We start from the raw sequence: 19,308 nt of genomic DNA, 5'->3' as shown, positions 1-19,308 counted from the left end.
TGTGTGTGTGTGTGTGTGTGTGTGTGTGTGTGTGTGTGTGTGTGTGAGTGTGTGAGAGAGAGACAGAGAGAGAGAGGCTATAATGATGTAGAGAAATCTCAATCAGAGGCACCAAACAGTGTGTGAAATGGCCAGAGTTCAGACAGCAGCCTTCTCTGAATGACTAATGCTGTACCAGCGATGTGCTCTCATTACCCTGACATGTACAAGTGTGTAAAATACAGTCCACAGAGGCTCCCTATTTCTATTGTTTAACCTTAAAGGCCCTCAAGCTGATTCTCTCTGATAATAACAAAGTGTGACATGTCCTCTTTGTCCCTCAGGTGTCCTTAGCAGGAATATGAAAAAGAGGCACGGTTTATTTAACACACAGTATTGGTTATGAAACATCAACGAGATGACGTCAGTAAGCTACTGTATTGTTTGGGCTACTAATGGAAATTGAAATATAATATGTGTGTGTACGAGGACCATAGTTGTGTAATGTCTGTGGATGTGTCTACCAATTGCATGACCCTGCATTTCTCAGGTCCCCTGGGAGATTGTGGGTGAATCATAGCCAATGTTGTTGTACGCCGGAGGAAGGTGGCTAAAAGCCCCTGTGACTGATTGCTGTGTAGGGAGTCCTAGACAGTGTAAATACTTTAAACAGCATCAGGTCATACAGAACTAAGCCACATTATGAGGTTGATTCAATAAACAGGACTCAGTTCAGATTGTATGGGAAGCAGTTTAGCGGCACAAAGGGCAGAGGACCAAGTTCAAAGCAACTTTTGGGCTTACAACAAAGTTACACAATCAACTAGGTGCACATGATGCCTGGTTCTAGGTTAGCTATCAGCTAACTGAGGCAGAGAGAGTAGAAGATAAGGTCATACAGCATGATGTGTATCTATATACACTTGCTGTGTGTGTGTGTGTGTGTGTGTGTGTGTGTGTGTGTGTGTGTGTGTGTGTGTGTGTATGTATGTATATATATATATATATATATATATATATATAATATAAATAAATTCAACAAGCACACATAGGCTACATACATGCACAATAGACACACACATGCACACACGCAGGCAGCCTGCCTGGAAAATGCAATAGGAGTCTCTAAATGCCTGTTATCTGAACAATATCCAGTATCTATCATTGCCAGCATCACAACAGGAGGTAGCCGAAGGAGGAAATCAAGTGCAGGAGATGCTCCCTTGCTAAAATGGATGACTGAACAGTCACATATGAATGTGAATCATAGAGGGTGAGTCAATGAAAGCCCTTTGGCAATATCTATCACGGTGGGAAAGCTACAGAGAGACAGCATCTAGGAGTTGAAACACCATAAATAACAAAATCACTTTTATTCTCTTTCAAGTTGTCCCTCCTCCATTTGCCAGAACACACCCAGGAAATGGGCTCTCGTCAGAGTGAAGAGGGACATCTGGTATCAAAGACAAATCAAGGAAGTGTGCTGCAGCCAAAATAAAGAAGCTTAGACTTTCTGAAAGTTTGTATTTATAACCCCATGCTAATTATATCCGTCTAGCAAGAGAAGTCTTAGTCCCAGAATACAGTAAGTGAAGTGATGCTGTCCTACATATCCCTTCCAGCATGACACATCAAGGAAGGGAGTGGAGTGAGATTAAAGGCATCATCTCAGACACCAGCTGGCTTAAATTGTCTACTTTCTGATGGAGACACAAAGGAAAGCTCTGAGACGGGCATGAGAGCACAAGGTCATGCTTGTTTCTTTTTTAAGAGTTGCTAATTTAGGACACATTGTTGTTTTAGATGATGGACACTTCCTAATGAGAATTATGAAAGCACAAACTATGCTATTCTTGAAACTTAAACTATAGCCACCATTGTGTCTTAATTTAGAAATGAAGATGAAAAGATTTCTCTTGTGCTCACTTGGTAAGAAGAAATACTGACTCCTATCAAGGTGTTATTTCTTTCATCCAGGTGTTTGTAATAGACTCTGATCTTGGCCATTAACCAGTTCTCTGTCCTCAGAATAACCCCATCACATCCCTTGTCTGGTCTCAAGTATAGCTGAATATTGTGCAATGAGGTCAAATGTGCAGTGCAGCGGACGGGGTGTGAACATTAATGAAGCTCATTTTAGTCTGGCCACACACACTCTGGATTTTCCCTGCCACTGATGCATTTCCTAGACGAAAGTGTGTCCCTCTGGTGGGGGAGTATGGCACAGTAATGCCTCATGATGCCTGACAGGGAAGTTGCATGGAGGCAAATGAGCCTTCATATAGTAAGTGATGAATGGTCATACATGGTTACTAATCTCTGGCCCTACACTTGAGGTTAAAATTATTATATATATATATTTACAAAAAGATTAGAATGTGTGTAAACATACCAGGGTGATTTTATGGTGCAGATTGGCATGGATTATTTCAGTGTACTTAAAAGCCCCAACGTGTTAGGTGGAACAGATCGACTAAGCTGGGAATAACACGACGGGAGACGTGACTCAATTTATTGGAGTGGGTGGGTAAATAGGTCATGTTCCCTACCCAACACAGCATATCCCACTTCTCACTTTCAGTTGCTGTGTTGTGTTGTTAGTGAAGTCAGCACACAGAGAAATCAATGGAAACATAATGACAATGGATAGTAGTGGACCAGTGTTTGGATTGAAACAGGTGGGAGGAGCTGTGCAGAGCTGATAGAGAACCGTACAGAGGTATGAAAAAGTAGGCCAAAACACAGCAGTAAAGCAGCAATGTGTCCTGTGATCTGTGTTAGGCATATAATATGAAATGCAGCACTATTGCAGAAAAGCATTGGACTTGTTAAATCATAATGAAGCCTGGAGTTATAACACAATGACATCTAATCCCTTTTCTTATATTGTATCATGCTAAGAAATGAACACCAGACAAATGCTAGGTAACTACATGGGCAACTGGTAACCACAGTACTGTGTCTGGAAACAGTGTTTTTAAAGACTTTTTAAAACTAAAATACAACTACTAAATAAAAAAACAAAATGTAACTCTTTGTTTCTCTGTCCTAGGCATTGTTGTGAAATAGCAGCCCCTAACTTTGAAAGCCTTCAAACAAATCCTATTTCCATGCTAATGTCAAGCTAAGACTACTAAATTATTCTCATACCATCTTTTTAAGTGTCATACACCCTTAAATTCACTCCCTTTATATGTGTAAACACAGGTCATGAACCACGAAAAAAGGAAGGTAGGAAAACACAATTTCATGTGCAGAATCACTTAGGTTGAAACTTTGTTTAGCTCAAAACACTACAGTGGAGCGTGAACATTTTGCCTTTGTATTAGTTATGTTCTCATTGTATGGCAATGCAACTGAAAACATAGATGATTTGTGGTGCATTCAAGTGCAGGTGAGATGCTTTCACATTTGATAGCCGAGAGTAAGCTGCTGAGCAGTATTGCAATTCATGAGCCACAGTATGTTGTTGGAAATCAAACTAGATGTACGGTATAAACAAGAAAATAATAAGTTAGAGCTACAAATGCTGTCCACAGCAAGAACAAAGATGCCAAACTGTTTCGTTTAGGGTATCCACCTACTGCTTTTGAAAACTACTATTCTCAAAAACAGTTTCATTTCTTCTTCTCTTTGATTTGGACTGCTAACTGTGGGTATTGGGGGGATTTTGATCTACTTTTATTTCTGTTACGATTTATTGCCTAACTCACGAGTCCCTCCTGCTGAACAGAAGATTGGTTGTGTGTGTGTGTTGGGGGGCATGTATTGCTATCTTTTTTCTTCTTTTTTTAGTTTTAAACTATTGTAGTTAAGACATTTCTGCATTGTGAGGGGTGGATAGATTTTACTGACCCCCAAAGGAGATATATATTCGCACAGTGTGCATTATGTTAAGGTAAAAGTTGGGGTTTGGCATTTAGTTGTGATGGTTAAGGTTAAGGGCTAGGGACTGCATAATGCCAATGAGGGTCCTCACAAGATTAGATGTGTGTGGATGTGGATGTAGTTGTGGGTGTGCTTGGAGATACAACTTCATGTGTCTGGTCATGTGCAGAGGAGAAAAAGTAGACCCCCTCTGCTTTACATCCTTCAACTCTACTTCTTTGGCATCCACCTTTCCTCTGTCAGTCCTTGTGATCAGTACTGCAACAGGTGTACAGAGAGATTTCTCCCCACAAGATCTGCATTCCAGTTCCGGCTAGTCTACAGTAATAGTCAGGACCAAATGGATTCTATTTTCAATGATAATTTAACTAAATGTGTTCCATGTGTTTTTGCAATGTTGTGGTAATAAGGATCTAATGGGCTATAAGCTGGACTTTAAAGCTTTTTAACGCACACATTTCAATAACAAATTTCAATAAACTCTAAAATCCTTTAGCAACTTCAGCATAGCTACACTAATTGTGCTTACTCTCATAGCAAGCACAAAAACATACTGCAGAGGTGAGTGAGAGTGGGACTCCTGATCAGGGAAAAATAACTCGTCTCTCGTTCTCTCCAGGCTTCTCCTTCTATTAGGCCCTCCAGCCAGATCGACTCCTGTGGCGTGCAGTAAGTCAGAGGTCATGCTTTAACATGGTTGAATGATTGCACAAAACCTTCTGTTACTGATTGATAAGTGCAAATGACTGGAGCCCATATCATATTACATGGCTAAGTTCCCCAAGCAGCACAGCTGCTGTGGTGTTTTGTGTCAGACGCCCTGTCACTTCACAAAAGTAGCTGCCGCAAACATGCACCCTTATTCAGCAACTCAGAGCAAGTTTGTCTCAGTACTGCTTGATCAGATTTGTCCCACAGACTAGGAAAATAATAATTGCTGAATGTCTAGACATGACCTGTGATATGCACCATCAGCAGGGTCAATGTGTGTGTTTGCAATTGAGGAGATAACATGAGGAGATTAGGACATATTAACCAAGGCTTTGGCAGTCAAGAGCACAGATTAGAGATGGGAGGCTGCGTGACACTGGCCTGCTGTGATGATTTATGTGTGATCATCAGTACTGCTGAAGGACTGCCTCCCTGTCTTCCTGATTGCTACCTATTACATCACACTGAACATGCATCTGAGGCCTATGACATCCTTCTCACATACACCAACAGTGCAGAGCCAAGAGCCAATAGCGTTAGTATATTCATTATCACATTGAAGAGGCACTCATTTATTACAACATGTAGTAAGTAACCTGTAGTTGTCTTTTTTGGTTCACAGTTTAGCACTCTGATGTAACACAAACTTTTGTACGCGTTTTTTTTTTACCTTTTGTCTTTCTTTCCTTCTGTGTGTGTGAGAATGAGAGAGAGAGACAGAGAGAGAGAAAGGCAAAGAAAGACAGCTGTCAATTTATGCTGGCAGAGCCTGCTGAGATGTGCAATGTCTAATTATCTTTCCAGCCAGTGGATTAGCAAACTAATACTAATGGCTGCCATAAGGCCGTAGGTCCCAGAGAAAAAAGCGCACATACAAACACACACAACCTGCCACCAGATAATGCTCCTAATACAAAGAGGATAGATGTGTTGTTAAAGTTAAGGGGCTAGTTGCTAAACGAAATGGTTTTGAGGGGGGAAAAAAGGACTCTTAAAAGGTCAATGAGGCAAAAGCAAAATGCACTGAGACCAGGAGGAAGCTTTTAGGAGGACTTTGGCAGAGTATTGTGAAGGGTTGACTAGGTTGGACAATGCATGGTTGGCTGTGTAATGGTAAAATTAGCTACTGGAGTAGTCTGTCTTCATTGCTGCAGTTGTCTGCATGTGTATGCATCTCTGTTAGTATGTGAGCAAGCATCCTGCCGTGTCTCAGCTGGACCTGACAGCGAAGGTTCAGCACAGCCACACACGCAACACCTCTATGTTGTTTATTCGGTCCAATACACCGGCCTGTCCCGCTTGCTCGCTCGTATGCATGCTGTAAAATTAGATTTGGGTCTAAGATAATGACTCGCGGGCTTCATGTTCACAGCATACTGATGCAAGACACCTGACTGAGGGGTGTGTGTTTGTGTGTAGTGAGAACGATGAGGGGAAATAACACTGTGCGACACGAGAGCACTACACGCTGCCTGAGCTTGTTTGAGGTAAAAGGCACGTCAGACAGGCCAATTGAGTTACGTACATCAGGGCTCATTTGACAAACACCTGCAGAGGGTAATGGAGCAGCACTGTGAACAGTAATGCATGCTGGAGGGCTCTGACGAAGGGGAGAGGACTGCCAAAGGGGGAAGCAACAGAGCGCACTCTTTGACAGTTTAAGAATTACCATTTCCTTAACAGTATGCATTATTTATGTCTAACCCATCCATTGTCCGGGCACAGACATTTACAATAACCTTGAGCGATCACACTGGACTACTAATGATGAAAACAATATTATATAATGTTTGAGTAGACTGCTGTTCATTTAAATATTAAGTGATTTCATTAAATATAAGTTTTTCCTGTTTGATTTTATTTTCTGATGGAGATTTCACTTTATTCAAAGAAATTACTTTGGGATAGACCAATATAATATGCACATTCTAGGCTTTCAAATTTGAGTGAGAGTAAGAGGTCTGACTTTTTGAACTATGACACATACATGCACAAATTTGTATATATTACAGTGCAATACACTTGTATTGTCATTCAGATTAACAAATCTGTGGACTTGTAAGGTTGAGCAAACAGATCAGGGGTGAAAAATAAGAATAAAACTGAAAGAATAAGAATACTAAATGTAAACAGACACTGTAATTCAGTATAATGATTTGGGGGACTGTAAAATCTATTTATCAAGCCCTCACAATGCAGAAATGTCTTAACTATAATGATGAAATGAATAATATCAATATATAACGTGGATGCTATAGCTGTTTGTTTTTATAGTAGTCGCTGTTCCAAAGTTGGGGAGGACATTGCACCGCACATGGATCACTGAGTCTGCATTAAATAGGCTAAGGCAAGTGCAGAATACCCTCGACATTTTCCAGACATTTAATCACAATTGAGAAGGAAGTAAACAAACACTTTGTCCCTGGTGCAGCACACAAACGTAAAACCAAGAAAGCTAGGCGGGGGAAGAAGACAGAAACACTGTCTGGCAGGCACAGCATTTAACACAACTGTTGTTACAATTCTGACTAAAGGTTCTTGAATGTACGCTAACCAACTTTCCTCCAACATCTGGCAATATCACTATACAGTAAATCCTCTGTATGTGGAGGACACCTAGACTTTTCTGGTCCTTAATCTGGGTTCTGTCAGGCTCCCTGGAACAGCCAATCCTTCCCAGTGGCTGGCAGCCAACATGATGGGAGAAATTGGGTGCCTGTAAGAATCCTAGTCAACATCAGCCCTGGCTGGCAGGCTGGCACATTAATTGGTGCCCCCTGAGATGAAACATGCGAGGTCTTTACATAACCCTGCCAGCACCCAAGATGACCCTCCAACTGCCTACGTATGTGTCAGAGCCAAACTGGCCTGTTATTCTCTCAGTTTCCACTAATGTGGTGCTTAGGCAGTTCTGGTGTCCCCTGTTGAACTTTTTAGGTCTTAAATAGTCACAGTGCAATCAATCTTTGATGTCAGGTGCCACAATGTAGCATTTTGTAATACATTTTGATTTTAGTTTAAACACTATTTTACAAATACTAGCACTGAGATGCCAGTGTGATCAGACATTCAAGTGCGTATGCATTATTTTTGTAAGCTTTACCGACCACCATGCTTGGTGGAACAGATTGTCCAACCTGACAACATCTCGACAGGAGACATGGCCCAACTGACGGTAGTGGATGGGTACAACGGGAAGGAAATAAGGATTAAATGTGTGACCCTCCAGGTGTGGTATTCCGTATTCAGTACAATTGCCTTAACTGCGGAGTAGAGTCTGACCAATACGGCACTTTTGCAGCAAACAGAGAGAACCACATCCATCCATCATCTTTAACCGCTTATCCGTGCAGGGTTGCACAGGGGCTGGAGCCAATGCCAGCCATTGCCAGTTTATCAAAGGGCTGACACATAGACAAACAACCATTCACACACACATTAAGATAACCACATATCAGAAGAAAATTAACGAGTGCTCGTCTAACTTGTAAATTCTTTTGACTTTGGCTCCTGGCTGGCAGCACCCTCAAGGACTTGAAGAGACTAAATGTAAACTATTAGTAGAGCCCTTGCTTCATTTTGTTTCGCCATATAACAATACGGACCATTAGTTACCATGATGGAAACAGCAAAATCCCTCCCACTTGGTACATTTATAATTCTATGTGTGGGAAGCCAAAGATTTTCATATATTCACAAAACTGTATTACTTTATTACAGTACAAGTACAGTAAATGTACTATTCACTACAGTATCTTGCACCATCATGCATTCTGTGAGTCTAATTGTATACAATTAGAACAATAAGCTTTATATAAATTTCTGGATCTACATTTCATTAAAACTACTCTATAACTATACTCTTTGCAGGATTTGAAATTTCCGATTTTGAAAATACTGAGAATCAGTAGCTGAAAGCAACACACGATTATCTAATTTATCAACCAACAAGAACTTATTTTTAGTTATTTTATAAATGCCATGAAGACAACAAAAATTTACACATAGTAACTTTACGTGATGGTCCTCAGACGAGCTAACTGCCCATTCAATACAGGAAAACAAAAACATACACTCATGAACAACTCATGAACACCACCACTGCCATTCGGGAGCTGTTGAAGAAACTATTAATAATGTGACATTATTGACAAATACAGGTCCAGTCTGTTCAGTCCACAAAGTATGAGGTTTATTAAGTTAAGCACTTGGAGAGTGAGCATTAGGGTCTGTGTCGCTGCCATCTCTGAAGAGTGTAGGGAGTACGTTGTAGTTTTAGGTTGAAGATCATAGAAGAGAGTACTGTACATACCACACTTCAATCTTTCTCTACAGGAGTTACATAACATGTTATGCTGCTTAAAAATGTGTAATACATTAAATGTCTTATTCTTCCCAATAAATTACACTAATTTGTGTGTATCTGTAATCTCTATCCTGGCAGCTGTCAGGAGCCACTTTGCTAGCATCCCATTAACGTGGTGCCGACTCAGCAGTTTCCCTCATTGCCCCAATTAAATAGCTTAACGCTTGTTTACTCTGGGGAGAACTTACACACTGCTTGTGTCACAGTTACTACAACCTGACTACTCTACTGATGGTTCCCGTTTAGCTCAGATTTATTGCCAGCCTGTAGTTCAACAGGAATTCTACTGAACAAAACAATAATACAGCATATCTATTAGTGACCTAAGATGGGATTTTAGTGTCAAGCTGTGTGAAGGTCTGAGTTAGGCAGTGGGAGTGATGGGGACTATCTGCGTCAAGAGTAAAACTGATGATGTGGACATGGAGGATAACTACACATGCTGCATTTGGCTATTAGGAATATTAAACAGCATATTACTACTGTGCCATACCTGCATCATTTTATCCCTTGGTGTGCAGAAAATATTAATTATTTCAACTACTAACTAATTACTATTTGCGTAAGAGAAATTAAATACATTTTTAGTGCCAAAGCATACAATATAAATATTACATTACATTGACAATTGCTATACATGCTATACATGTCAGAGGTCACGCCTCTGGAGCAACTAGTGTCTTGCTCAGGGACACATTGGTGGGCATGTCACAGTGGGGAAGTAAAGCCTGGTCTCTCACACCAAAGGCAGGCGTATTATCCATCACCACCCCAAATATAGTGCATTGTATGCAGTCTGATTCAACAGATATAGATTGATGAGATAAAACCTCTCACTGGTCTACTACTGAATTTGCCATTTTCAAGGACGAACAACGGCAAGCAGTTGACTTAGCTGACAGGTTGCGTGCTATTGATGCAAATAACTCCAATAATGTGCCATATGTAGGGATAAGCTGGGCCAAAAGTAACAAGGCGATTTTTTCAGAACCCTGACTGCATTTGCAGTCCAAGCTGTGACAGCACCTTCAGCACGCAACCCTTGATGGAGCTGCCAAATATGGCATGATTTCGTTGTTTTCCGCGGCCGTCTTCGGGAAAACTGTTTTCGAGCACGGCAAGTAAATTTCTGAAGCGGTACTGTTTTTTGAATTACAAGTTGTGTGTCTCGTTTCATGTGTCACAGTAATGATTAATCTACAGGTTATTTAGTGCTTTAACACACAGTGAAGTTTGCCCTGTCAGAGTTTTTCGTCCTGTCCGGACGAAAGTAACACTTGTTACTTTAGCCAAAAGTAACAAGTGTTACTTTCGTCCCACTACAGTGACCACAAATGTTTCTTTTGTCCCGCTGCTAATGTGATGACTTTCTCTGTGTTGCAGCATGTATTGAAACATGTTTATGTTATATTATACTAACAGCTTATACCAAGAGTGAGGGTCAGAAAGACAGACAGAGGTCTGATTCAGCCAGATGTTTTCATGCACATTTTGGAATTACATATAAAAAATGGATAGAAACATGACTATTTTTGCATTATTTTGAGAATTTATATTTATGTTCATATTGTTCATATTGTCGAAGAAATGTTTTATAAAATGGATTGACATTGCCAATAAAAAAACATTTTGAACAAGTATACGGTTGGTAACAGTTAAAAGAGCATGTTCAGTTGTGCAGGTTGAAGCCAACTATTTTGCTCTTACAGATGAAAATACATGCAAGCATGGTGCACTGTAACCGTTTTTATTTCCCTTTTTGTAGTGGTCACTGTTGCTTTAGAAAGGCTGAAATTTAATTTGCAATGTCAACTAGGCTAACAAAACACTATTTGACATAGATATTGTCTCATTGTTGCTTTAATTCTTGCTCTTATTATTATCTGCTGTTAAAGGGAATAAAAGCTTCTTAAGTTAGTTAAGTTAAGAGTCAAGGCCCATGTTAAAACCTTGATTTGATGCAAAATGCTCACACATGCTCTTTCCAGGCAACCAGAGAGGTCAGGTAAGCACAGCAGAACTACACTGATGTGACATTAAGACACTCTCCTGCCAGCCTACTCTCAAGGAGCAAATCACATTATCATACACATTATTTATTCATGTATAGTCTATTTATGTATTGACTTAGACAAACAGAGTTGTTGCTTGCATGCAGAAAGACATACTGCAATGGAAAGAAAGTTAAACAAGCTGTTATTGGAGCAGGAGGGCATCCTGAGGCTGCATGATTGCTTCTTGTCAACATTGTAGTAGTGTACAGGACTCGGTGAGACATTGCAATGGGATACTCTGTTATAAGGTGAGACACTGGCCCCCTGAAATGTAATTGCGCTGTGTCAACTTTGTGGTGAATCACGGCCATGCATTTTACATTGGGTGTGGGAAATGGACGGGGCTACTACTCATTCCTCTTGCACTTCTGCTTACATTTTCTTGGCTGAGTGGGCGGCAGATGAGTTATATTGTCAATAAGGTTGAAACTGATTAAATAGTGGCCTGAATGTTGAGCAACGTGGCCCGTGGGTACTGGACAGAGACATATCACATTACTGATTTCATTACATTGCTTTAGCTAGTGCATCCCAGAGCTCACTGGTGGCTGTGATTACCTGAAGTTGATGTAGCCTATGTAGTTTATAATGGCCTGGTTAGACTTTGCTAGTAGAACCACTACTCCACAAAATGTACCTCCCTGCAGTGGGCCTGCACAATTAAAACTCAGATATCAAATCAGCCTTGATTGCAGTTTTCAGAACAGTGCCTGCTTACAACTGCATTACCATACAAAAACATTAACGTCATTAAGCAAGAGCAGCACAGTGGTCATTATGATGGATTACCAGTCTCAAGCAAGTTTCAAAAATCTATAAGCTTTATTGAAATGAACAGAAACCAAAGGCCGCCTATGGGGTTGGAAGTCACCCTAACAATGTATTGCATGATTTACCAAAAGGTCAGCAGTAATGTGATTTGTAGATAAAGGATAACACATGCAAAACCAGTGTTTCTGGTACTTGAACTAGACGGATTTGAAAAATTCTGAACCTATCCTTTCAATGCTAATGTTTTAGACACTAATGCTCGTCTCAAAATAAACAACGTTTGGGCTTTGAGTTTAATTCTTGACCCTGAAAACAGCTGGATAAACTATAACACTATTTGTGTGAATCTTGATGGTATGGTGACTTTAAACGTTTAACGAGTAGCATTCAGTCAGAGCAGATAGAGAAAATATGAATGTGTGTGAGACCTAGAGCAAGTGTTTGTGCGTGTGTGTGTGTATGTGCGATGAGGATGTTGAGATGAGGATACTTTTTAGAGAGAAAAAAGATTTCTGCAATTTAAGAGCAGACAGCTCTGTTGCACTGAAATGTCTAAGTCATTTAGCATTTTAAAACTCCTATGATCTAATGTCCGCCAATGTGAGGCAAAATTCCTCTTGTGAGTCACAGCCAGGACAGCCTCTGTAGCAGCCAGTGCATAGGAAGTGAAAATATTTCTAATTAACAGTGAGTTTTCCATTTCAAATCTGGGGCTACAAATGCACAACACTGCCAAATTCAACTAGAAAAATACTCCTTCCTTGAGTTTATCTCCCACCAATGAAAACGTACACACTGTATAATGCTGATACTGTATATGTCTGTGTTTACAGTTCTCTATGGATATCTGTGTGGCTGTGTATATATTGCACAGTCTGGAACTATGAACACAAAGTCTTGCAGTTGTCTAAATTATGGATGGTATATTTACACAGATTGGCCCCCTTGGGCACCTTCTTTTGTTTTTGCTGTGGAGAAACAGAACAGAGCCAAACAGAGACACAGGAGAGAATGATTGAATGAAGAGGAATCGAGAGGTGGTGACAGCGATAAGGAGAGTAAGCCAGAGATCAAACTGTCTGATTGACAGCAGGCAGCACACACCAACCTGCGGATGGACTCCAATGCTCTCTGTCTGTGTTCTTATGCTAGCTGCAGCTCAACAGAGATGAAGTGATATGATTTGAACTCATCTTTTGGGGTGCTACAGTCCAAGTCCATGCGCCGCTTATGTGTTGCTCTGTCAAGCATGTCTCCAGTGACTTGTGAAACCAATATCTTGGTTTCTACCTCCATGCAGCGCTGGGATATGGATCAGAAGAATTTGACTCAGAGGAAACGTTAGCTTAATATGTGTTCCTTTCAGAGCACCTGTCACGGTCAGTGACTCACCAACAGCATACACACTCCAGCATCCAGCAACAAATGTCAGTAAAATCTTAGACAATGCCTTTTCGATTTGCTTACTACTACTTACAGTATAATAGCTGCAATCCACTGTGACTTACAAAGCCAATCTAACGTGTAGCTAAGTGTTCAAGTATCTAGAATATATGAAAAGCATTGGGAATGTTGTTGCCATGGTAACAATATGACAAAGCTGACTACTCAGATCTCTCAAAACATACAGCCTTGTAGTTTTTCTTTTCAAGTCAGATATCATTTTTCCAACAAAGGTAAAATATATCAATGTCTGCTACCTCACTAAGTATTTTTTGTGTTTGTGTTATTTATGCCTTTTTTTTAGCAAGATTGTTAGCAGACACCTCTGTATATTTTGTGTTTCTGGGTATGTATAGCCTGCTCCACACATGGTTAAATACAGTTTCCATCCACATCATGCATCAACATTAATGACGTCTTCATGAATAGCTTACGTAACAGCAGTAGTCCCCCCTCCTTCCTTTGTAAATTCAGTCACGTCCAACTGGAGCTGCAGCCAAACTGAATAATACATCTGTACTTTTCTAGCCAGACCGCCGCTTGTATTCCACTGCTTTATCTCTCTCTCCGGCTCTCTCCCTCTCTCTCACAAGGATAAGTGTATGTGTTTGAGTCCTTCAGCAGTTACACAGATACCCATCAACAGGTTAGCTGATACTGTTCCAAACACAGCCCAGAAGACAGTGCAGCACATTGCAGAAAACATATCAATAGTGAGACAATTCATACCTTACCTATTAGGAAGTCTGCAAAGGAAAGCACTTTCTACAATCTTAGCACTCTACTGAGGGAAAGATGATAAATGAGGCAGTAAAAGAGTCCAAGTGCCAAGTGCGGGGTATGGTAGCATGCTTGGAGCACAAAGGAATTTTTAAAATTTTAACTTTACTGAGTGTCCTAACTGTCTAATGGCTGATAACATATACAGTATGCAGGCCTATCCTCATGCTGCTGCAAGCACTAAAAAAGGAAATGGAAATAGAGGTAGGGGAAAAGGTGGACAAGGTTACAGAAGGCGGGGGGAGTAAGGTTAGGGATGTAGGCAAGAAAGGAAGGACTCATCACGAGGGTAAGCTGCAGCCACCAAGACCATAGAGCCACAAGCAAAAGCATAGGAAGCACAAGGAACAGGGTGGTGGTGATAGGGGGTTGCTGACTTGCAGTCTGTAGCTGAGTAGATCACTGTATCGTCATGAATATGAAACATTTAAATCTCACATAGTTTTCAGGACAGGAAGATAAAAGAGTTTCACCTTGTTTTGCTCTATGAGGCCAGGTGAAGTGGAAGCACATAGTGAAATTGCCTAGTCATTGAACTCATTGGGGCAGCAGCTGCCTCTATCTGTAACCCCTTTTCTTTTGCACTTTGTTTTGGTCTGTGCATGCGCCTCAGGGTGGAAATGACCGAGTTAATGGTTTGGGGAAGGGAGGAGTAGACGGGAGCTACAGATGCTATGCTCCTCAGTCCAACATACGGGGTGTGCAGCAGACACACATACGCACACATACATACACACTCACACAAACACACCATACTGGATGGGAGCAGAAGGGCCCAGGGAGAGATGTCCTCCTGCAGGTTCTCTATAGGCAAACATGCCCTAGGCATTTGGTCTTATGCTATACCCAAACATACTCACTAGCACTCACACTGGCATGCACGCACATGTTCATGCACACACACACACACACACACACACACACACACATATATACATACATGCTAGGAAGGACCAGAAACACGACAGATGCTCTCAAAAAATGGGACAGGAATGAAAGAGAACTTAGTTTGGAGGGGCGGAGAACTATCAGTTCACACAGAATATGAGAGAGGGGGGAAAACAAGATGGGAGTGGGAAGGGGATATGAGGAGCATCAGCAAATCAAAACAAGGGGAGGGTGCAAACAAACCTTCTGGCTCTGTGCTCTCTTTGTGGACGGCTTGCTTCAGCGGGCAGCAGAAGATTTCGTGACACTTAGCACGAAAGGGGGACCCTTTACTCCTTATATCCGCAGAATGGATGGAGTCCTGCCGTAACATAATGTACTCCTGGGTACCTGGGGCAGCGTCATCCTGGACTGCGGTGGTGCCATAACAGAATGAACTGGGGTTAGAAGGCTCACAACACACAGAAACAAAAGAAAACAACAACACAAGGCAGAAACACAGGCAAATAAAAATACATCACAAATATAGCAACAGCAATATCTTTAAATAACAGTAGGCTACTGTAGTGAAAGAGGGGGAGAAGGAAGAGAGAGGAGAGGGGGACAGAAGAGAATATGAAAGAAATAGATAGGCTTAGATCAAGAACACAAAGCTCACAAAACAACTCAAATTAAAGACAACTAACAACAGTGGGGCACAGTTAAATATATCCTTGGTCACTGAAAAGGAAAAGTGACAAAATAACAAAAAGAAAGGGTAAACGGAACAACAGTTCAAAGTTCAGAATCAGTGTTATGGCAGGCTTGTAGCAGACACAGAACCACGTACTGCTGCACTAAATGAGGTGACTGTTGGGCTGGTAGAGGACTAAGAGGTTGTGGGATTGCAAGGTAGGCGTGCAGTCTGCTACTATCCAAGTCGGCATCACTGAAACTGATCGACTGACTGTCTCAGGTGGTGAGTGATTATGCCCCCCGCCCCGTTCACCACATATCTGCCCAATTTACTGTATGAGTAGGCAAGCAGATGCAAAGGCATGCACAGGCCTCCAGGTCACACTGGAGTGGCCAGACTTGCTTTTATGAAGTCATGCTTAATGTAAGTGATGTTAAGGAGAGCATCTAAACCATCAATCTGCATATGTGTCTCTAGGAATTCTGGACTGGGATCCTGTGAAAAAGCCCTGTGTTTCTGTCTGTATGTATTGGATCTTCTGAATCTGTCCTCTTCTGGGTCCCTGCTTGACTTTGATCACTGACCTATTTTCTCTAGGTTGATGGATTAGCTAAAAGTGAATCAGCCCAAATAAACTGTATCTTCTTTCTCTAATGGATTTGAGTGGCATGCCTCGCTCTGACACATTTACTACTTAAAATGACTATAGAGATGGCTGTTAATCTGTAGCCACTATTGAACTACTACAATACTTAATCCGGCCTCCATTTATGACAAGTGTGACCAACATAATTATTTTCAATTTTCAGTTTTAACTAAATTCACCATAAAAAATGGCATCATGAATAGTGTTAAAAATTTACACATGTAACTCACGAAACATTTTCACAGAGAGAGTTGGTCTTGATGACCTGATATCCTCTGTTCTCGTACTCTGATAATATCACAATCTTGTAGTGCATCTAAACCTCAGGCAGCTTTTTCAGAAAGCTGAAACATGAATATATTACATTACTGCCTCACTTTCTACCCCCAGTAAGAATACTCTAAACTGCTACATATAAACTAAAACATTATGTAGACAGACTCCCAGACAATGACTTCCATGCACAGTATTTTCACACAGAGCGCATATGGTGGCTTCTTTACATTAACAAGATCAAGAAGCACACAGACCTCTTTTCCCCATTGTGTCTAAAACACAAACAAGAACAAGACCACATGTATTAGAGGGCTGATGGGTGCAATTAAAATTGTTTTAAATATTCCTTAAAATGACAGGCAGAATCAGAACATACCGAACACTGGTAAAAACTACAAATGTACAAAAAACTGTGTGGTAAAACTTACTAATTAGAAGTTAAAGGCACAGTGACTGAAAACAAAACCAAACGAGACTTTAATCAATATCTATGCTTACTAAGAATGTAAAGCAAAGGTTTATTTACTCTATGTTAACATAGTTTTATGAATGAATCCTGAAAAAATTTGACTATACTGCTCTAAGGACGAGTGGGTAATAATCAGACCTGCGTGGGTGCAATGTTTCCAGTTGCAAACTACAGTAAATTTCTGCACTGTATTCATTTTTTATTCACCGACATCCTTTTCAGAAGCAATTCAAAATAAAGAGCCAAAACGTAACTGCTAATGATTGGCTGTAGATTTACTTTTCTTAATAAAACCCTTTACACACATAAAAATTAACTCCAGTGTTCAACTGTTCGCTCTAATTGCGTACGGTATGCCAAATAAGCCTGGCAATGGGAGTAAGGTGGCACACTCAACAACAACAACAATCATCATAAATAAATTGGTTAAAGAGGGGGAAGCATTTTATTGTAGGGCATGCATATACTATGCAGACCCTGCCTTAACAAAACAGAGAAATACCTTGTCTTGACATACAAATAAAGAATTAGAGACTTGAACTTACAAAAGAAACAGCCTCTCAATGCCTCTAAACAGTCATTTAATTCTGGTTTTGCAGAGCCATGGATAAATTAACTAGAGATAGGTGGTCATTGATAAAGATGTCAAGTAGACTGTACAAAAGATTATTGATGGTTGTCTCCTACACCGAAACAAAAGTGAACTCCCTGAACTGTTATTGATCATTTCAAATCATCAAAATTCCTCCAAAACCAATGTATTTCTTAAATGTTTACTATTTATTTATGTGTTGTATTTCTTTTATAGTTATCGTATGTCAGGGATTTGAAGAGGCGACCTTATCGCTTCAGTGTTCACTAACAGGTCAGTGTATATCTAATAATTCTAAAGTATTGTATCAGATTTAAATTTCATAGTAAAACTGAATTGAGAAACTTGAACTGCAGATGAGATTGATCTGGAGGACACCATGTTCAACTGATTAAAACTGACAGGCGTTAAGTTGGAGACCTAACTTTCTGAGCTGCATATGTCTTTCAAAAACACCCCTTTAGCAGGGCCCATAAACTGGGCCACAAGCCCTGAAGACAGATCCAAAAATAAATTATCATATGCCAACAAGAGAAGCTCCACTATACAGTAGGCCTGCCATTGCCTGACACAAGATCCCTTCGCATGCACGAAAGGCAGCAGGTAATGAGTGTCCCAAACCCAATGCAATTAATCACCACATGCCTTTTCTCCTCCGGGACTTATCAGTATCTCTGTGCCTCCTTCAGGCTCCTGGATAACCTACTACATTAACACCTCCCCACCAGCAGAACGTCCTAAATACCCCACAGATACTATCCATCGCAGCCGGGGCAGGGCTGTTGCTACTGTACCGATAATTTGCCCTTTTTATAATACCTTTAAACACACAGGGAGAGAGACAGCGCGAGAGCGAGCGCAACACTGAATAGAAAAAAGTTAAATATACAAACTGTCCAAAGGGTCAAACTGCTTACTGGCACTAACATTAATGCACTCTGCCATTGTTTCCTCTCAGTCGTCCTCGCTTTCTTGTCAGCTCATGTTTAAGTATCCCTAACTGAGCTCATAGTCGCGGTAGACGATGTGTGTGTGAAAGACGGGGAGAAGAGATTTTCTAACTTCAACAAATGTCTAATTCCAGCTGACGTTAATTAATGAACCCTCTAACTGCGGGCTCATCTAAAGTAATAAAACTGAGTGACGGCGTAAAAAGAAGGTATTATGGAGCAAAACAACTGAGCCCCTGTGACAGTGGAATTTGTTGTCGTAGAAAATAGTCACACATGGGTATCAGTAAATCTGAAGTCAAAGAGGGAATGTGTTTTGCACCATTTTTACTACAGCAACTGTAGCAAAAATGTGAGCATATAAGTGACTTAGAATAGAATTCGTAGAATAGAATTTGAGCACCTACAGTAAAGAATCTGAGAAGGTGTTTGTGGGAAAGAAAAAAGAATTCTACAAGTTAGCAAATCCTAAAGCATTTTTTTTTCTGTGACTTCAAATTACAGCGGGGCTAAGAGGACAAACTGAGGTGGGGGTGGGCACCATCTTTTACAGCCTGTCTCCTTCATCCTTGCCCCAGCCTTTATTGAAAAACGCATATTGGGATTGAAGGATGCATGATGAATGACACAGCAGGGCCTAGAAGCAGCCACTCAGAGTGAGCTGTCACCCAGGTTCATGATTGTCGTGATCTACAGGCACCAGTGTTGCCACACTGGACCTTCAGCAGACTGCAATAGATGTCCTTGCCCCTCTGACAGGAATAAATCTCATCGTAAGGAGAAATGGTACAAATAGAAGGGGGGGGGGGGGGGGGTTAA

The 19,308-nt window shown here is 40.8% G+C and overlaps 1 protein-coding gene across 3 annotated transcripts in view; it reads right to left on the bottom strand.

Annotated features, from left to right (window-relative positions):
* Positions 1-19,308, bottom strand: part of fgf13a (fibroblast growth factor 13a) — a 111,625-nt gene that overhangs the window by 42,216 nt on the left and 50,101 nt on the right. For 2 of the 3 annotated variants that reach the window (XM_046031263.1, XM_046031265.1), the window contains one exon: positions 15,124-15,291. The exons of the other annotated variant lie outside the window; for it this stretch is intronic. In XM_046031263.1, the coding sequence (XP_045887219.1) occupies positions 15,124-15,291 (168 nt within the window). The remainder of the gene's footprint in view (positions 1-15,123; positions 15,292-19,308) is intronic. 3 annotated transcript variants of the gene reach the window in all.

The sequence above is a fragment of the Micropterus dolomieu genome, linkage group LG19, assembly GCF_021292245.1.
Source record: "Micropterus dolomieu isolate WLL.071019.BEF.003 ecotype Adirondacks linkage group LG19, ASM2129224v1, whole genome shotgun sequence".
NCBI classification, from domain to species: Eukaryota; Metazoa; Chordata; class Actinopteri; order Centrarchiformes; family Centrarchidae; genus Micropterus; species Micropterus dolomieu.
Note: the sequence above shows the minus strand (reverse complement) of the source record. Positions and strands in the feature narration are given on the sequence as shown.